At 38.2% G+C, this 21,681-nt stretch overlaps 1 protein-coding gene across 1 annotated transcript in view; it reads left to right on the plus strand.

The window, feature by feature from the left end:
* Positions 1-11,194, plus strand: part of HOMER2 (homer scaffold protein 2) — a 627,175-nt gene extending 615,981 nt beyond the window's left edge. The window contains exon 9 of the mRNA XM_053717425.1: positions 8,513-11,194. Within this exon, the coding sequence (XP_053573400.1) occupies positions 8,513-8,701 (189 nt within the window). The 3' untranslated portion in view covers positions 8,702-11,194. The remainder of the gene's footprint in view (positions 1-8,512) is intronic.
* Positions 11,195-21,681: the final 10,487 nt, after the last annotated feature.

A 21,681-nucleotide genomic window follows, 5' to 3' on the forward strand; every position in this document is an offset into this window, starting at 1 on the left:
AGACACAGAAGTACTGATTTCAATTGACTCAAAAAAAAAATTCTTCTCTCTCTCTTTTCTTTTGCTCGTTATTGTTATTCTTAGTGTTGGTTATTGGTTTATTCAGACAACTGTTATTGTTTGAAAATGTCATCTGAAATTGGAGTCCAACATAAACATTAGTAGAATGTGTAAAGACAAAGATTACAAGATGTATGGTCTGTAATGGACACGTTACTTTCATTATATTGGAGATTGTATACTGTAAAGGATATATGATTATTAAGTGTTAACATGTCTCCTTATTATTTGTGGTATTTTGCAACTTATGCTAATAAAAAGATTTAAACATAAAATTAAATAGGACAGTAACGTTTTTTTTGTTTCATTAAAATTCTGATTTGAACTAAGAATTTTTTATTGATTAAGGTTTTTTCTTTTGGAATAAGATGGACCAAGAGGCCCTGCAAGCTGTTGCTTGTTCTCTATGTTTAAATACTAATGTTGAGCCTCCTATCCTTTTTTGTTCCTCTTGTATTGAGAGAACATTACATTACAAGGATAGACTTTTTGATTATGAGCCTTCATTGTCTAGTGCGGATGTTGTTCAGGAGTCTCCTGTTCAGGCTAATCCGCAGCTTTCTACTCATACGTCCCAATCTTCTGCAGTGCCCTGTGTTTAGTCTCAGGTTGTTTTTTCCTTGAAGTATATGGCTACATATATCCGCAGCAGTATCTGAGGCTTTGTCTGCTTTTCCTATGTTACGGGGGAAGCGCAAGAGGAAGTATAAAGTTTCTGATTCTGTTGCAATTGTGTCTAGTGTTTCTTCTTATAGGTCTGAGGAGGAAGATACTTCAGTAGCATCGGAGAGTGAGATCTCTGATTCTGATAGTGTAAATCCTTCTTCTGAACCTGATGTTGTTTCCTTTAGGTTTAAGCTGGAGCATCTCCGTTTGTTACTCAAGGAGGTTTTGGCTACTTTGGATGACTCTGAGGCGTCAGTCATGGTTATTCCTAAGAAATCTAGTAAACTTAATAAAGGTCCTGGGAGCATTGTCGGCAGTGCTTTGATTGAAGGGTGTTGCAGTGGCTCCTTATCTGGACGACATTCTAGTTCAGGCTCCATCTTTTCTGTGCTCCCACGGTTGGAAGGTGAATTTAGAAAAAAGTTCCTTAATTCCGGCTACAAGAGTGGTATTTTTGGGTATCATTATAGATTCTCTAGAGATTAAAATTTTTCTATTAGAAGCAAGAAAGTTAAAGATATTCAATATGTGTCTTGCTCTTCAGTCCCTTCCTCGGCCGTCAGTGGCTCAGTGCATAGAGGTTATTGGTCTGATGATTTCAGTCATGGACATCATTCCGTTTGCTCGGTTCAATTTCAGACCTCTGCAGTTATGCTTGCTCAGGCAGTAGAACAGGGATTATGCAGATCTATCTCCAAAGATTGTTCTAGATCAGATGTCCAGAGATTCTCTTCCATGGTGGTTGTCTCAGGATCTTCTCTCTCAGGAAACTTGCTTTCGCAGACCTGCCTGGGTGATTGTAACCACGGATGCCAGTTTGCTGGTCTGGGGTGCTGTCTGGGGTTCATTAAGGGCTCAGGGTCTATGGACTTGGGATGAGTCAGTTCTTCCAATAAATGTTTTGGAACTGAGAGCAATTTTCAGTGCTCTTCTAACCTGGCCTCAGCTATTTTCAACCCAGTTTATCAAGTTTCAGTCGGACAACATAACGTCAGTGGCTTACATCATTCATCAGGAAGGAACTCGGAGTTCCATGGCCATGACAGAGGTAGCCAAGATTATTCAATGGCCGGAGATTCACAACTGTTGTCTGTCTGCTATCCACATTTCAGGGATGGACAATTGGGAAGCGGATTTTCTGAGCAGACAGATTTTTCATCCGGGGGAGTAGGAACTTCATCCAGAGGTATTTTCCAGCTTGATTCTCAGTTGGGGGCAGTCGGAGTTGGTTCTCATGGCATCTCGTCAGAATTCCAAGCTCCCGAGGTACGAGTTGAGGTCAAAGGATCCTCAGGCTTTTCTGATAGATGCTCTGGCAGTTCCTTGGACTTTCAGTGTGGCATATGTGTTCCCTCCGTTTGCTCTTCTTCCTCGGGTCATTGCTCGGGTCAAAGAAGAGAGGGCATCAGTGATTCTCATTGCTCCGGCATGGCCTCGCAGAATCTGGCTTGCAGATCTGGTTGAGATGTCTTCCCTTCCACCTTGGCGTCTTCCATTTAGGAAGGACCTGCTTCTGCAGGGTCCCTTCCTTCATCCAAATCTTGTTTCTCTGAAGCTGACTGCTTGGAGATTGAACGCTTGATTCTTTCTAAGCATGGTTTTTCTGAGTCAGTCGTTGAGACTATGATTCAGGCTCGTAAGCCTGTGACTAGGAAGATTTATTATAAGATTTGGCGTAAATATTTGTATTGGTGTGAATCCAAAGGCTACTCGTGGAGTAGTTAGGATTCCTAGGATTTTGTCTTTTTTCCAGGAGGGTTTGGAGAAAGGTTTATCTGCTACTACCATGAAGGGTCAAATTTCTGCTTTATCTATTTTATTGCACAAGCACCTGGAGGATATGCCAGATGTTCATTCTTTTTGTCAGGCCTCGGTTAGAATTTGGCCTGTGTTTAAGTCTACTACTCCACCTTGGAGTCTTAATTTGGTTCTTAGAGTCCTTCAACAGGCTCCGTTTGAACCTGTGCATTCTTTGGATATTAAGATGTTATCTTGGAAGGTTTTGTTTCTGGTGGCTATTTCTTCAGGTAGAAGAGATTCGGAGCTTTCAGCCTTTTCTTATTTTTCACTCTGATAAGGTAGTTCTGCGTACTGCTTTGGGTTTTCTTCCCAAGGTTGTTTCTGATAAGAATATTAATCAAGAGATTGTTGTTCCTTCTTTGTGTCCTAATCCTTCTTCTCATAAGGAGCATTTGTTGCACAACCTGGATGTGGTTCGTGCATTGAAATATTATTTGCAGGCAACTAAGGATTTTCGCCAGTCTTCTTCCTTATTTGTTGTCTTTTTTGGGAAGTGTAAGGCTACTTCTCTTTCTTGTTGGTTGAGGAGTGTTATTCGCTTGGCATGTGAGACTGCTGGTCAGCAGCCTCCTGAGAAAATCATGGCTCATTCCACGAGGGCTGTTTCATTTTCTTGGGCTTTCAAAAATGGAGCTTCTGTAGATCAGCTTTGCAAGGCTGTGACTTGGTCATCTTTGCATACTTTTTCAAAATTTTACAAATTTGATACTTTTGCTTCAGCAGAGGCTTCTTTTGGGAGAAAGGTTCTTCAAGCAGTGGTGCCTTCTGTTTAGGTTAACTTTCTTGTCCCTCCCTTATCATCCATGTCCTCTAGCTTGGGTATTGGTTCCCAACAGTAATTAAGATAATCCGTGGACTCACCGTGTCATTAGAAAGAAAACATAATTTATTCTTACCTGATACATTTATTTATTTCTTGACACGGTGAGTCCACGGCCCGTCCTGTTTTTCAGACAGTTTACTTTTCTATAAACTTTAGGCACCTCTGCACCTTAGATTACTTCCTTTCTCCTTTCCCTTTGGTCGAATGACTGGAGATTGTGGGTAGGGGGAGTGGTATTTAACAGATTTTGCTGTGGTGCTCTTTGCCTCCTCCTCCTCGTCAGGAGTGATATTTCCAACAGTAATTAAGATGATCCATGGACTCACTGTGTCAAGAAAGAAAGAAATGTATCAGGTAAGATAAATTATGTTTTGTTTCAAAATGACTCTTACAAAGTAACACATTTATATTCTAGAGCAGAGGTGGGCAGACTTTTGTAAGGCAAGGGCTACCTCTAATTTTATTCCAAGTGACGTGGTCACCTAACTATATAAAAAAAAACAAAAAAAAAAAACACCTGTCTTGACAATAATTACAATAATGTATTTATTTGCATACAAAGAGAGAAGCGCTCTACCAGGAACGGACAACAGCTCATCAGCTAGTTCTATGGTGATTTACCACCCAGGAGCAGCCTCTTTTAGACCAGTTTGCTTTTCACAGAGGAAAACTTTCCTGAAGTATATTGTATTTATTGCCACAAATAGGACCTGCCGGCTGTAAATTGTATTTTTGCTACAAATAGGACTTGCTGGCTGATTTTTTTTTTGTTTGTTTTTGACACAAATAGGACCTGCTGGCTGAAAATTTTATTTTTGACACAATTTAATACAGCTTTAAAAAGCAGCTGCACTCTTTAACAAATCCAGCCGCTCTCTGTCTTTACTTACTGCAAGAGCTCTCTTTACGTCACGCTGGGACCGTCAAGCAACCTTATCTGTGTACCGCACCTGCGTATGATAAGTAGTCTCACAATCAAGATGGCTCGAGACTCATTCTACAAAGTAATTTTATTGGCTGGACGCTATGTCAGGTTGATTAGGGGGCAGGTTCTGTAACCAAAGCTGGGGCAGCAAGTTCAACTACTGATGCGTCGCGCATGCTAAAGTACAGTGCCCATACCGCCATCATAGACTCAGTCAAAGCTGATTTCAAAAGTCTGCATAAGAGAAAGATTTCTTACACATCTACAGTGGTGAGACTCTTCACTCAGAATTTAGATTCTATCTATATTTCTAGATTCTGAGTGAAGAGCCTTGCTGCCGTAGATGTGTAAGAAATCTTTCTCTTATTATGCAGACTTTTGAAATCTTACAGGCGGTCACCTCAAAATTCACTCGCGGTCCACTGGTAGACCGTAATCTACTTCTTGCCCACCCCTGTTTTAGAATCTAGACTATCCCTTTAAGTTTAAAAGCCAAGGTTGTGCTGGCACTGACTGTGAGAGAGTCATTAGGATAGTAATGTAATACACTGCAAAAATACTGAATTACATTTTTGTAGTCAACGGCTTATTGCCTTGGTATGAATTCATGAGCTAAATTTTCCATTTTTAAGCAATGCAATTCGGTAAAAAAAGAAAAGTAAAATTTGTATCTGTATCCTGTCACTATTTCTTATGTTTATCAATTTGAACCTTTTTTTTTTTTTCTTTTTATTGACCGATATTCTAAAGTGTATTATACCAAGCATTTCTTTTTCGCATGAATATAAAAAAAAAACATAGTAAAATTAAATTAATTATAAATTACCTTTCCGTGAGGCTCCTTTTTCTAAAAGCGCTTTATGGAATTCAGGTAATGCTTAATATTCTTATATTTTCTACTGTAGTTCATAATTTCATATTCTCACAGATCGGTCTTTTTTGCATTTCTTTAATGTTAGCAGAACACCTGACATTCTTTCCTCAGATACCATAGCTAATTACTCTGTCTACATATTTCATAAGACCTTATGCCTGTCTGAAAATATATGTTTGACTCTTTCCTCCATTAGACTACAGCACACTGGCAGATAGAGGAGCTTCTCTGATGGGAAATATGTACTGGAATGAATGATTAGTATATTAGTTTTACAATCAGTAAAAAAAAATACTCTAGAGTATAGGATCATTGGGGGATGGAGAAGCAGTATTGGGGCTATTAAAGTGTTAATAGAGGGTTAATTGAGGTCCCACACTGAGACAGATTTAGGTTTATGCAGTTACTTTGTGTCCCTTTAATACAAGTAAAAAGATAGATATTCTTTGAAAAAATTAAGGCAAATTTCTCAAGATTTACAGTACATTATTATTTGTATTAGAACTCCCCTTTAATTATATTGATTCGATTTATTTATTTAGGATATGTAGCTTGTTATCTCCAAACATATTTTGCAGCAAAGTCTAATACATTTAATGTTTGCAAATATGTTGTTAGATCATTAAATGGACCTTTAAGAATTTTAAATTATTTTTTGGGGCAATTACTAAAAATAAAATCAGATCAGTGGAAATGTCTACACAAGATTTGCTTCTTATTAAAAATGAAAGATGCTAATAAATGGTTTACAATAAGCTACAGCTCTGTCTATTTAAATTGCTGTTCCCACTGTAAACTGGCACAGGATCTGGTGCTGACATCAGCACTTATATACAGTTCAAGACGTATTCTCTGGTGGTGTGTGCTCCCCTTGTGGGGTTCTTTCAAGCTATTGTAATGCAATGTGTATTATAAAGATTTGCTCTGTTATTTGATTGGTTCATCTTATAAGTTCCAAGGGCTTCAGCATAGCAATAGCAGTGTGCTGAAGCCAGCTTAAAGGCTAATCATTAAGCAGCCAGCAATCACTGCCTATAAATAAAATCTTCCAGAAAGTAAAATGTGTTCTCTCCAGATTCTCTTAGAATAAAACATATCATAAAGAATCAACATCAAAGTGAAATTGCAAATACTAAAGACAACTCTGTATACCAGGGGGGTATTATGGCCTAGGGCAGCAGATTTGGGAGGGACAGCACATCTGCCCTATCCTGTCTCAAAAAGCCAGCACACAGTACAGAGAGCGATAAAGTGCAGGCTTTTACAGAGAAGACTAGGCACGTGCGCTGATTAAGGTCGCTCTTCACAGGCAGTGCTCCTTTAAACCGTTGCTTTATTTAGAGCCACCGGCATTTTTGCAGTGAAAGCGTTCTTGGTGAGAAACTTACCCAGGGATATGCTTACAAGGTGAGGCTGGAAGAGAAGACCTTGTGCCAATATGCTGCCTCCCCTTTGTCAGCTGTGGTGGGTCTGCGAGAACAATGCTTATTGCAGGTCTTAGTAACTGCAACAGACTGGATGCGTCTGGGCACTGCTTAGATCAGCTTGTGATGTCTAATCATAAACTAATAGCTAGCTTCCTGGGTGGTAACTACCCATAGAACAAGCTATTATGCTATTGTTCGTTCCCAGGTTGAACGCTTCTCTCTTTTCATTTATGTAAATGATGACACTTGGGGAAGTCTCCCTAAGTGTGATGCGGGAATCCAGACGTGGACCCATTGCTCAGTGTGCCTAGAGGGATATGGCTGCACCTCACTGACGAGGCGCACAATAGGCCAAAACGTACGTCTGGGGTTTTGCTGTTTCTCTCGTTCAGAGAGGGATTGCCTGGTATTTTGGGGCTGGACTGTACTGTGAAGTCAGGATCAGACTGATATGCTTCAGGAAAATTCTTCTCTGTGAAAGGCACATGTTGAGCAAAAAGAGGCTGCTTCTTGGGTGGTAACTAGCCATAGAACAAGCTATTATGCTATTGTTCGTTCCCGGGTTTAGCGCTTCTCTCTTTTTATTTATGCAAATTATGACATTTTGGGAAGTCTCCCTAAGTGTGATGCGGGAATCCAGATGTGGACCCATTGCTCAGTGTGCCTAGAGGGATATGGCTGCACCTCACTGACGAGGCCCACAATAGGCCAAAACGTACGTCTGGGGTTTTGCTGTTTCTCTCGTTCAGAGAGGGATTGCCTGGTATTTTGGGGCTGGACTGTACTGTGAAGTCAGGATCAGACTGATATGCTTCAGGAAAATTCTTCTCTGTGAAAGGCACATGTTGAGCAAAAAGAGGCTGCTACTTGGGTGGTAACTAGCCATAGAGCAAGGTATTATGCTATTGTTTGTTCCCAGGTTGAGTGCTTTTCTCTTTTTATTTATGCAAATTATGACATTTTGGGAAGTCTCCCTAAGTGTGATGCGGGAATCCAGACGTGGACCCATTGCTCAGTGTGCCTAGAGGGATATGGCTGCACCTCACTGACTAGGCTCACACTAGGCCGAAATGTATGTCTGGGGTTTTGCTGTTTCTCTCGTTTAGAAAGGGATTGCCTGGTATTTTGGGGCTGGACTGTACTGTGAAGTCAGGATCAGACTGATATGCTTCAGGAAAGTTCTTCTCTGTGAAAGGCACATGGTGAGCAAAAAGAGGCTGCTTCTTGGGTGGTAATTAGCCATAGAACAAACTATTATGCTATTGTTCGTTCCCAGGTTGAGCGCTTTTCTCTTTTTATTTAATAGCTAGCTTTCTCTGCATTCATGAACCCACGGAGTAAACGGACACCTAAAAAGTTTCATTACTTGAATGATGGTAATTATTGTATGTTGTTGCATGTGAAGGGCAGTGATTGTTTCAAAGTGTATTCTTCTTTCCCTCCCTCTTCTTTCCCACAACTCCATTCTTCCCTCAACTCACCCGCTCCCTCCTTCCCTCCCTTCTTTCTCTCAACTCCCTCCCTTGTTCCCTTCTTTCACTCCTTTCTTTCCCTCTCCGTTTTCTCCTCTCCCTCCCAACTTTTCTCTCTTCTTTCCTTTCCCTCCCTTTTCTCCCCTTCCCTTCTTTTCTCTCCCTTCTCTCAGGGAGAAAATGGTATGAGATGCATGCAATTCAACCCACCTGTATGCAAGTGTTTTGCTAGCCCATTTTCTTTTGAATTGTTATGGGGGGGAAAAAAAAATTTTTTACACACTGACCCAAAAAAATATTAAGGGGGAAAAAGGGACTAAAACCTTTTTTTTGGGGGGGCGGGGGCGCAGCAGAATTTTGAGTGCCTAGGGCAGCACAAAACCTAAATACACCACTGCTGTATACACATATATTAAACTCCTCCTTGTGGTTAGTATGTTGTACTCACATTGTGCTTTGTTGCAGGGCGCTGAACAGCGAAACCAGGAGCTGGAAGAGAAAGTGAGAACGCTAAGGAAGGACATGGAAGAAAGCAAACACAGACAGGGCCACTTGAAATTGGAACTGAAACATTTTCTGAACATATTAGATGGGAAGTTAAACGATTTGCACGAATTCCGTCAAGGACTCTCAAAATTAGAAATGGATAATTAGGGCGTGATGGATTTTTCTCTCTGCAGATGGGTAATTACTAGGACTAGCATTAGAGGATGCTGTGCTCAGTAATTTGAATGTTTCCTAGCACCCATGGATAGCTAGGATTGGTCTGTTTAGCCCAATTTAACAAACCAACAGCTGCCTAAAACTTAAAAGCCATGTGTAATACTTTCTACAGAACTAGTCTAGGATTAGCTATACAAGCCTTGAATTCAGCACCGGAGGGTATGGGGATTCGGTGCTAAAGAACAGGAAGATAAAACATAACATATATGTGGTAATGTGCCACTACCCATAATCCTTTGCCCTTTTAAAACAGTAATAATTCATTTGATGCTTTGTGACAGATACACAAAACACTCATAGGTATTCTTTAAAGTATCTGCTTAGCAACACTGTTTTGGAACTGCAATAAAAGGAAAGCATTTGACTAATAAACAAATACATATATTAAAAATATATATATATATATACATTAAAAAAATCCTAAGTAAATAGAAATGTAAAGATTTCAGAAAAGAGAATATTTAAGAGGATTATTTAAATATATAAATTAACTTGAATTAGTGCTTTAACAAAATTTGTTTCCAAATGTATGGATTTTTTTGGTCAGTTTGGGGGGCAGGGAAGTCTTGGTCATACTTTACTTCATGGTTACACAACCTTTATTCCAGTGACTTTTCATTATACATATGTTGTACCACTATTAGAAATAACCTTAGTGCAATTATCTGCATTTACTTGCTGCTATGAAAAGTCTTGACATAATTTGCTGTGGAAAAAAAATATATTTTGCTACTGAATTTGAGTCCTGTTTAGCACCAGAAAAATATTAGACAATGTGTAGTGGGCAACTTTGCAGGAGAAGCAAGCACTCTAAAACAGCGTTATTATTAATTTGATACTGCAGTGCCCCTTGATTGTGAGGTGTAGTATTTAAATATGTCTACAAAACTCTAGTTATACAACTTATTAGAGACCAAAAAGGGAAACGGAAATAAATGATGGGAAGCTCATTTAATTTGGGGTAGTGGCGATTAAACACATTTATTTTTCTTCTAAACCCATCCATGAGCTATTGATCACATCTCCTGGAAACTGGACATATAAAATGTGTGTAAAATGCAGTATCATTCTGTGACATCTTAGATCATGGTTCCCTGGAATTCAAATTAGGCAAGTGAGACAGGAATGCACATTTACTGTCAGGTGATTGGTGGGCTATGGTTCCCATTTATTACTATTCTGTTCACTTTTTGTTTTTTAGTATTAGGTGTTGAGTAAAATCGATTTGGGATTGCTGTTTATTACTGGAGATAACGCAGATTATCTGATGCATTGAAACAGCATTTCCATCATGGTCCTCAATGAAAGTTAGTCAGCCTAATGCTAAAGATATTCCTTTTTCAACAAATCTGGTTTAATATCTGCTGTGCTAGTGTTAATCTTGTTAACCACATTCCCAAACTTCAATCTTACTGGCTGAGATCTTTTGCCTATGTCATCTTGGTATATCCTAGCAGACAGACTTCATATTGCATTAGATCTGTAAATGTGGTCAGCAGTCTCGGTGCTGCTACGTATCATTTAGAAACCCCTTAGGAACATGATAGGTGTATGTATTCTTGCACTAAGGGAACAATAAAAAATATGAATGTATAGTTTGATATTTTACTCAGAAGTACAAATGAAGGTCTTACATGCTGTCACAAAGATCTCTCTTTTTTAATTTCCAGATATTTTTTTATTTGATTTTTTACCAAAGCCCTCCTGCTCAAATAACTGACAATATGAACTATTCACATACATTGTTATATTTAGAGGAACACTTGTAGCTGGTTATACAACGTGGCTCTGTCTGTATATTATCATTTTTTTTTTTTTGCAAGTTCCCAGCTATAATATCGGTAACAGTATAACAAGGTTGGAGTTCTGACAATTCTCCAGTATAATGAATTGTGCAATTAGTAAATCTTGTAAAATGGCTACCTCCAACGCACTTTATTGATATTCAAAAAGCAAACAGAGCTATTTATCTAAGAGCAGAAGGTGATATCAATAAATAGACTAGACTAGAAGACACTTATAACCTCTCAATTGTCAGAAGTAACAACTTAGAGGAGGCTGGTAGGAGCCCCTACAGAATATATAATTGTGATTAAGATAGGATTCCTTTAGTGTTTCATGAGTTTCTTATTCCCAGGGCCCCTTACGGAATGTCCTGAATCATTAGTTGTGATGGAATATATGTGTGCAAGTTTACATTGTCCTGGAGACTTTAAAGGTGAAACATTTTGTAGAAAATTAAAATTGTTTTAAAACAAACATTGAAGTCCCTGGTTTTTAAGCAATAGGTATATAATATGCTATATTAGAACATAATACTAAAACAATAGAAAAATAAATAAAGCACTTCTGCAATTTTGTATTCTGTTTGGTTTGTTGAATTGGATTTATATATTTTGAAATGAATAAAGTGTCTTCCAAATACTGTTTTTCTTTCGTTACTCAAGAAATACTCCATGTGTTTGCTTTTTACAGTATATTAGTGCATTGAAATAAAATATTATAAAGTTATATATTTTTTAAAATTCTAAAATTAGTTTATTAGTTTGTACATTTAAGTTAAAAGGACGCTGTAGTCATGCAAGGGGCAACTTGTAAATGGCTGGTCTCTCACTCTCTCCTATCCCCACCAGGAGCTAATTTTCTCCTGACATATCTTGTTTACATAGCTTTTCTATCACCATGACTGCAGCACTGATATTTTCCATATAGGTTATTATTAATTATAATTAAAGTTTATAAAGAGCAAACATTGTACACTTCGCTATACAGAGGCACATTACATTCATTAAATGAACATAACATTTTTTCTTTCACGATTCAGATAGAGCATGCAATTTTAAACAACTTTCCAATGTATTTCTATTATCAAACTTTCTTTGTTTTCTTGCTATCCTTTGTTGAAAAGCAGGAAGGAAAGTTCAGGAGCTTGCACGTTTCTGCAGTACTATAAGGCAGCCGTTTTGCAACAATGTTATACATTATTAAGAGCACTAGATGGCAGCACTATTTCCTGTTATGTAGTTCTCCAGACATGAGCACACTACCTACATAGGTATCTCTTCAACAAAGAATAACATGAGAACAAAGCAAATTTGAGAATAGAAGTAAATCGGAAACTTTTTCAAAATTGTGTTCTCTATCTGAATCATGAAAGAAAAAATGTGGGTTTCATGTCCCTTTTAAGGTACAAACAGTACTAGAGTTACAATGACAAGTTATACAAGGGTAAGTTACATACATTGCACTAACTCCTTTACCTGTTGAAACCTGAACTTTGTTAAAGAAGCCATTTGTAAATAATTTAACATACTCCAATAGGTAAAATAGTTCTTTGGGAACACTCTGGGGAGAACATTGTTACAGTATACTGTCAGTTTAAGCTGACAAAGATAAATAGAAATGTTTCTGAACATTATGGGCTTAGACCTTATTCCATGTCTATCAAAATCTCAAATATAGACTTTTGCTGTCACAATCAGTTTCTTTCATATTAGCAAGAGTCCATGAGCTAGTGACGTATGGGATATACATTCCTACCAGGAGGGGCAAAGTTTCCCAAACCTCAAAATGCCTATAAATACACCCCTCACCACATCCACAATTCAGTTTTACAAACTTTGCCTCCTATGGAGGTGGTGAAGTAAGTTTGTGCTAGATTCTACGTTGATATGCGCTCCGCAGCAAGTTGGAGCCCGGTTTTCCTCTCAGCGTGCAGTGAATGTCAGAGGGATGTGAGGAGAGTATTGCCTATTTGAATGCAGTGATCTCCTTCTACGGGGTCTATTTCATAGGTTCTCTGTTATCGGTCGTAGAGATTCATCTCTTACCTCCCTTTTCAGATCGACGATATACTCTTATTTATATACCATTACCTCTGCTGATTTTCGTTTCAGTACTGGTTTGGCTTTCTACAAACGTGTAGATGAGTGTCCTGGGGTAAGTAAATCTTATTTTCTGTGACACTCTAAGCTATGGTTGGGCACTTTATTTATAAAGTTCTAAATATATGTATTCAAACATTTATTTGCCTTGACTCAGAATGTTCAACATTCCTTATTTTCAGACAGTCAGTTTCATATTTGGGATAATGCGTTTGAATCAAACATTTTTTCTTACCTTAAAAATTTGACTTTTTTTCCCTGTGGGCTGTTAGGCTCGCGGGGGCTGAAAATGCTTCATTTTATTGCGTCATTCTTGGCGCGGACTTTTTTGGCGCAAAAAATCTTTTCTGTTTCCGGCGTCATACGTGTCGCCGGAAGTTGCGTCATTTTTTGACGTCCTTTTGCGCCAAAGATGTCGGCGTTCCGGATGTGGCGTCATTTTTGGCGCCAAAAAGCATTTAGGCGCCAAACAATGTGGGCGTATTATTTGGCGCCAAAAAATATGGGCGTCGCTTTTGTCTCCACATTATTTCAGTCTGATTTTTTCTTTGCTTCTGGTTACTAGAAGCTTGTTTATTGGCATTTTTTCCCATTCCTGAAACTGTCATTTAAGGAATTTGATCAATTTTGCTTTATATGTTGTTTTTTCTCTTACATATTGCAAGATGTCTCACGTTGCATCTGAGTCAGAAGATACTTCAGGAAAATCGCTGTCTAGTGCTGGAACTACCAAAGCTAAGTGTATCTGCTGTAAACTTTTGGTAGCTATTCCTCCGGCTGTTGTTTGTATTAATTGTCATGACAAACTTGTTAAAGCAGATAATATTTCCTTTAGTAATGTACCATTGCCTGTTGCAGTTCCCTCAACATCTAAGGTGCAGAATGTTCCTGATAACATAAGAGATTTTGTTTCTGAATCCATCAAGAAGGCTATGTCTGTTATTTCTCCTTCTAGTAAACATAAAAAATCTTTTAAAACTTCTCTCTCTACAGATGAATTTTTAAATGAACATCATCATTCTGATTCTGATGACTCTTCTTGTTCAGAGGATTCTGTCTCAGAGATTGATGCTGATAAATCTTCATATTTATTTAAAATGGAATTTATTCGTTCTTTACTTAAAGAAGTACTAAGCTTTAGAAATAGAGGATTCTGGTCCTCTTGATACTAATTCTAAACGTTTAGATAAGGTGTTTAAATCTCCTGTGGTTATTCCAGAAGTTTTTCCTGTTCCTAATGCTATTTCTGAAGTAATTTCCAGAGAATGGGATAAATTGGGCAATTCATTTACTCCTTCTAAACGTTTTAAGAAATTATATCCTGTGCCGTCTGACAGATTAGAATTTTGGGACAAAATCCCTAAAGTTGATGGGGCTATTTCTACCCTTGCTAAACGTACTACTATTCCTACGTCAGATGGTACTTCGTTTAAAGATCCTTTAGATAGGAAAATTGAATCCTTTCTAAGAAAAGCTTATCTGTGTTCAGGTAATCTTCTTAGACCTGCTATATCTTTGGCTGATGTTGCTGCAGCTTCAACTTTTTGGTTGGAGACTTTAGCGCAACAAGTAACAGATCATGACAGAGTTGATGTCAGGTTTATGTGTCTAGCTATTTTAGCTAGAAGAGCTTTATGGCTTAAACCTTGGAATGCTGATATGGCTTCTAAATCAACTCTACTTTCCATTTCTTTCCAGGGTAACAAATTATTTGGTTCTCAGTTGGATTCCATTATCTCAACTGTTACTGGTGGGAAAGGAACTTTTTTACCACAGGATAAAAAATCTAAGGGTAAAAACAGGGCTAATAATCGTTTTCGTTCCTTTCGTTTCAACAAAGAACAAAAGCCTGATCCTTCATCCTCAGGAGCAGTTTCAGTTTGGAAACCATCTCCAGTCTGGAATAAATCCAAGCCTTCTAGAAAGGCAAAGCCTGCTTCTAAGTCCACATGAAGGTGCGGCCCTCATTCCAGCTCAGCTGGTGGGGGGGGCAGGTTACGTTTTTTCAAAGAAATTTGGATCAATTCTGTTCACAATCTTTGGATTCAGAACATTGTTTCAGAAGGTTACAGAATTGGTTTCAAGATGAGACCTCCTGCAAAGAGATTTTTTTCTTTCCCGTGTCCCAGTAAATCCAGTGAAAACTCAATCATTTCTGAATTGTGTTTCAGATCTAGAGTTGGCTGGAGTAATTATGCCAGTTCCAGTTCTGGAACAGGGGATGGGGTTTTATTCAAATCTCTTCATTGTACCAAAGAAGGAGAATTCCTTCAGACCAGTTCTGGATCTAAAAATATTGAATCGTTATGTAAGGATACCAACGTTCAAAATGGTAATTGTAAGGACTATCTTGCCTTTTGTTCAGCAAGGGCATTATATGTCCACAATAGATTTACAGGATGCTTATCTGCATATTCCGATTCATCCAGATCATTATCAGTTCCTGAGATTCTCTTTTCTGGACAAGCATTACCAGTTTGTGGCTCTGCCGTTTGGCCTAGCTACAGCTCCAACAATTTTTACAAAAGTTCTCGGTGCCCTTCTGTCTGTAATCAGAGAACAGGGTATTGTGGTATTTCCTTATTTGGACGATATCTTGGTACTTGCTCAGTCTTTACATTTAGCAGAATCTCATACGAATCGACTTGTGTTGTTTCTTCAAGATCATGGTTGGAGGATCAATTTACCAAAAAGTTCATTGATTCCTCAGACAAGGGTAACTTTTCTGGGTTTCCAGATAGATTCAGTGTCCATGACTCTGTCTTTAACAGACAAGAGACGTCTAAAATTGATTTCAGCTTGTCGAAACCTTCAGTCACAATCATTCCCTTCGGTAGCCTTATGCATGGAAATTCTAGGTCTTATGACTGCTGCATCGGACGCGATCCCCTTTGCTCATTTTCACATGCGACCTCTTCAGTTCTGTATGCTGAATCAATGGTGCAGGGATTACACAAAGATATCTCAATTAATATCTTTAAAACCGATTGTACGACACTCTCTAACGTGGTGGACAGATCACCATCGTTTAATTCAGGGGGCTTCTTTTGTGCTTCCGACCTGGACTGTAATTTCAACAGATGCAAGTCTCACAGGTTGGGGAGCTGTGTGGGGATCTCTGACGGCACAAGGAGTTTGGGAATCTCAGGAGGTGAGATTACCGATCAATATTTTGGAACTCCGTGCAATTTTCAGAGCTCTTCAGTCTTGGCCTCTTCTGAAGAGAGAATCGTTCATTTGTTTTCAGACAGACAATGTCACAACTGTGGCATACATCAATCATCAAGGAGGGACTCACAGTCCTCTGGCTATGAAAGAAGTATCTCGAATTCTGGTTTGGGCGGAATCCAGCTCCTGTCTAATCTCTGTGGTTCATATCCCAGGTATAGACAATTGGGAAGCGGATTATCTCAGTCGCCAAACGTTACATCCGGGCGAATGGTCTCTTCACCCAGAGGTATTTCTTCAGATTGTTCAAATGTGGGGACTTCCAGAAATAGATCTGATGGCCTCTCATCTAAACAAGAAACTTCCCAGGTATCTGTCCAGATCCAGGGATCCTCAAGCGGAAGCAGTGGATGCATTGTCACTTCCTTGGAAGTATCATCCTGCCTATATCTTTCCGCCTCTAGTTCTTCTTCCAAGAGTAATCTCCAAGATTCTGAAGGAATGCTCGTTTGTTCTGCTGGTAGCTCCGGCATGGCCTCACAGGTTTTGGTATGCGGATCTTGTCCGGATGGCCTCTTGCCATCCGTGGACTCTTCCGCTACGACCAGACCTTCTGTCGCAAGGTCCTTTTTTCCATCAGGATCTCAAATCCTTAAATTTAAAGGTATGGAGATTGAACGCTTAATTCTTAGTCAAAGAGGTTTCTCTGACTCTGTGATTAATACTATGTTACAGGCTCGTAAATCTGTATCCAGAGAGATATATTATAGAGTCTGGAAGACTTATATTTCTTGGTGTCTTTCTCATCATTTTTCTTGGCATTCTTTTAGAATTCCAAGAATTTTACAGTTTCTTCAGGATGGTTTAGATAAAGGTTTGTCCGCAAGTTCCTTGAAAGGACAAATCTCTGCTCTTTCTGTTCTTTTTCACAGAAAGATTGCTAATCTTCCTGATATTCATTGTTTTGTACAAGCTTTGGTTCGTATAAAACCTGTCATTAAGTCAATTTCTCCTCCTTGGAGTTTGAATTTGGTTCTAGGGGCTCTTCAAGCTCCTCCGTTTGAACCTATGCATTCATTGGACATTAAATTACTTTCTTGGAAAGTTTTGTTCCTTTTGGCAATCTCTTCTGCCAGAAGAGTTTCTGAATTATCTGCTCTTTCTTTTGAGTCTCCTTTTCTGATTTTTCATCAGGATAAGGCAGTGTTGCGAACTTCTTTTGAATTTTTACCTAAAGTTGTGAATTCCAACAACATTAGTAGAGAAATTGTGGTTCCTTCATTATGTCCTAATCCTAAGAATTCTAAGGAGAAATCGTTACATTCTTTGGATGTTGTTAGAGCTTTGAAATATTATGTTGAAGCTACTAAGTCTTTCCGAAAGACTTCTAGTTTATTTGTTATCTTTTCCGGTTCTAGAAAAGGCCAGAAAGCTTCTGCCATTTCTTTGGCATCTTGGTTGAAATCTTTAATTCATCTTGCCTATGTTGAGTCGGGTAAAACTCCGCCTCAAAGGATTACAGCTCATTCTACTAGGTCAGTTTCTACTTCCTGGGCGTTTAGGAATGAAGCTTCGATTGATCAGATTTGCAAAGCAGCAACTTGGTCCTCTTTGCATACTTTTACTAAATTCTTCCATTTTGATGTATTTTCTTCTTCTGAAGCAGTTTTTGGTAGAAAAGTACTTCAGGCAGCGGTTTCAGTTTGAATCTTCTGCTTATGTTTTTCATTAAACTTTATTTTGGGTGTGGATTATTTTCAGCAGGAATTGGCTGTCTTTATTTTATCCCTCCCTCTCTAGTGACTCTTGCGTGGAAAGATCCACATCTTGGGTAATCATTATCCCATACGTCACTAGCTCATGGACTCTTGCTAATTACATGAAAGAAAACATAATTTATGTAAGAACTTACCTGATAAATTCATTTATTTCATATTAGCAAGAGTCCATGAGGCCCGCCCTTATTTTGTGGTGGTTATGATTTTGTATAAAGCACAATTATTCCAATTCCTTATTTTATATGCTTTCGCACTTTTTTATCACCCCACTTCTTGGCTATTCGTTAAACTGAATTGTGGGTGTGGTGAGGGGTGTATTTATAGGCATTTTGAGGTTTGGGAAACTTTGCCCCTCCTGGTAGGAATGTATATCCCATACGTCACTAGCTCATGGACTCTTGCTAATATGAAAGAAATGAATTTATCAGGTAAGTTCTTACATAAATTATGCTTTTTATGCTTAAACCTAGGTTTTCCGCCTGTCCTCAACAAAAATACTGCATAATCTGTAGGAGACTGGGCACAAGGGAAGGGAGGTTGGGGACTAGGGTCACACAAACACCCCTCCCCCCAAAAAAGCTCTACCTTAGCTGCCACTCTAGATCCCACCATGTATATGTTTCACTGCTGAGCAGAAATTTTACCCATTGGTTGCCAGCAAACATACAAATCATTAATTGTGCATCTTTGCTTAACTAAAACACACATAAACAGAAGTGATGTAAACGCCTTGAATTGCCGTCACTCCTTTCTGCATTGGGGCCCATCTCACAATGAGCAAAACTCAGGGACTGGATATATGTGTCAAGTATTTTTGTGAAGATTTTACTGGACAACTTGCTAAAAAAAAAAAGTGGAATGTCCAGTTGAATAATGGACATGACAACCCTACTTACAGCTGGATTGCTCTTGCTCTTATGAAACTTTAAAATGGTAGCGTTTCTGTTCTTTTGTTAAAATCATGTCTCCTTCATGACTGCATAGTTCTTAATAGAAATTAAATGCAAATCCAATAGTTCAGTATTGTGTGTTAACGGCATCAAAATATTATGCCCAAAATGTTGGTAGATCTCCCTCCAGCAGTAATTGCGTTTGGAGTGCTGCATTATTGACAGCAGCAATCTTACACTCTGAGATGCTTCAGATTTCGCTTTACAGAAAGCTATTGACTCATCCAGACACATTTAGGATAAATTAGGAAGTATGATGCTCAAACCTCTATGTGATATTGTGATAGTAATGGTAGTTCTGGCCGGCATTGCTTTTGCCAGTATCCCAGGTGTATTAAATCATTTAGTAATTATAAGAAAGGGTCTCACCCATCATTTTAGGTGCAATACTTGAGATAGCTATCTCTTTTATATATATATATATATATATATATATATATATATATATATATATATATATATATATATATATATATATATATATATACACACAATCTTAAGATGATTGAAACCCCTGCAGTAAGGAAGGGTTTAATGGTTGCTTTTTTTTTATTTATTTTTGCTTTTATGAATATGTAATAATTGACTAAAGGATCTACACTTTAGTTTTTATTTTATGATAACCTAATAAATGTTATGCAAAAAATATATCAAGCATAATATGTGTCTATGTCTACTTAGGGCTAGATTACAAGTGGCGCTGTAATTTTTTTGCATAAGCGAAAACTCCGCTTGGATTTTCATTTTGCGCTTGCGGTGTTCCAAGTTCCAAAAAAAACGTATTTTGGGCTAGCGTTAACCCCAATAGCATGCAAAAACAAACTTCATTTTCCATGGGTGCAACTGCGCATGCATGTATTCCCCCATAGAGATCAATGGAGAGAAAAAAAAAGTATAGTATTAAATATATCTTTATTAAATATAAATGTTTTTACATCTTTTCATCTACTTATCTATATATATATATATATATATATATATATATATGTATATATATATATATATATCTGTATGTGTGTGTGAATATATATTGTTTTTATATGTGTATATATATAACACTACATATATACACATGACTACATTAATATATAAGTACACATATATAAATATATATATATATATATATATATATATATACACACAAATACATCTTTAGCAATGTGTTTGTATGTGTCTCAACATACAATGAATAAATGCTATCAACAAATGCAACAGAAGACCAAGATAAACGGACACGAAAGTTAAACTCACGGTTCAGATAGAGCAATCTAGAGACTTTTCAGTTTCCTTCTGGTCATTAGCTCACCAGATCCCAGTAATGCAATGCTACTGTGGAGTTTGCTTTAACTGTGAGTTTAACCACTTAGAGGTTTATGATCTAAAGCTTTCTGTTCAGATGAAATTATTTAAAATGATTCTCCAGCACTGATAGATCGCTCACAAGATTCTATAAAGGCAGATTTCACTCTGCTACTCTAAGGGGCATTCCCTGCATTTCTGTATATAGAGGAGAGGCAAGCCCAGTACAATATAGCACTGCATGATATGACAGTTCTGCTGCATTTCTAATTTGTGCTTGTATTTTCTTTCCTATGGTGGTGAGAGCCCATGATCACTTACTGTTGGGAATTCATTAACTGGCCACCAGGAAGTGGGAAAGACACCCTACACCAAATCGAGATCTACCAGTAGATCGCGAAGGTCCTGCTGGTAGATTGTAACCGATGTGATCAAAATTATGTGAACAAGTTACACAATCTAAACACTGGGGCGTGAGTAGAATATGGTTGCTAGGGATACCACTTTAATGAACTGCCCCTTCACACACACTGTGGTAGATAAGCAGTCAGATGGTCGGACGAAAAGTGCTACAGGATTGAATCTTGAGGGACATCGATTTCAAGCAATCAATGTAGATAGATAGTCTAGTAAGTAGGGTAAGTGTCAATAGATAGAAAAAGTAAAGAGGGAGGCTGCTGTGCTATGCTAAAGGAACAAGTCTGATTGACATCTGGCAAATGAACGTGTTGACCCTGTAAGAAATGGTCTGCATGGCACGCTATAGAAATTTATTTGTGTAAGCCTCACTGGATCTTATCAGGCCTAGCCCACAGCGCAAAGTAAAGGGGGTCAGTGGCAGTAATTGGAATGCAGTGTTTTGTAACATGGCAAAAGGAGTTGCTCCTGTTAACCTGATTTAAAGTCAGTGCTACTTTTGTCATCAGGATTAATCTGTTGTATCTCTTTACTTTTGCACATCTATGTGTTGCTGAATCATGCAACCTTAAAGGGATATGAAACACTCATTTTCTTTTTCTTTCATGATTCAGATATAGAACATTCAAATTGAAACAACTTTATATTTACTTCACATTTGCAGCCCTTATCTTAGGGGAGTGTTAATATACAGTGTAGGCTGTTTGTGCACAGGGGAGGTTGAGTACCTTTATTTTATTTGATATATACTGGACCTCACTTGATATGTATTTAGGATTTATTTACTAAAAGCGACATTTTACAACTGTAATGTCTACTAATGTGATGCTTTTCTGTACTTCATTTAAACTGTGCAAACATATGTAATGGCCCCTATAAATTCACCACTCCTTATGTCGACCAGCAGTTGTTGTGCTTTATACTCTGCAAAACTAGAGCAAGAGCGCTAAGAAGATGCCGGGATCCAGTCCTTCTCCATGAGAAATGTTATATATGAGAGAGTTATAAGCAGGACGTGCTACATAGGTCTTCCAAATTTTTAGTGCCTCTCTGCTTTTTGGCGTGCACCCCACCTCTTCCGGTCAATGTGGAAATGGTTTAATCGTCAGCAGGAGTCACTGTAATGAGACCCTATGCCAGGAGCAAGGGGTCATTTTGTCTAATATTTAATGTTACTTTGCTAGTTTACACTTAGTTTTTAGATGTACTTGGAATCTGCTTGTATGCTTATATCCATTGTGTCTGCTGTGTTTCACGCACACATTTAGTGTAGTACTGTACAATTTAGTATACAACTGTCTTGCAGATTAATTATTTCTGTTTTTATTATTATTTCTGTATCTTTTGCACTGTATCCTTTTAATATGGAGTGGACTGGTGTTGTTCTCTGCAGGTTTAGACTATGTAGAGGGTGG

This window comes from Bombina bombina, chromosome 6 (genome assembly GCF_027579735.1).
Source record: "Bombina bombina isolate aBomBom1 chromosome 6, aBomBom1.pri, whole genome shotgun sequence".
Lineage (NCBI taxonomy): Eukaryota > Metazoa > Chordata > Amphibia > Anura > Bombinatoridae > Bombina > Bombina bombina.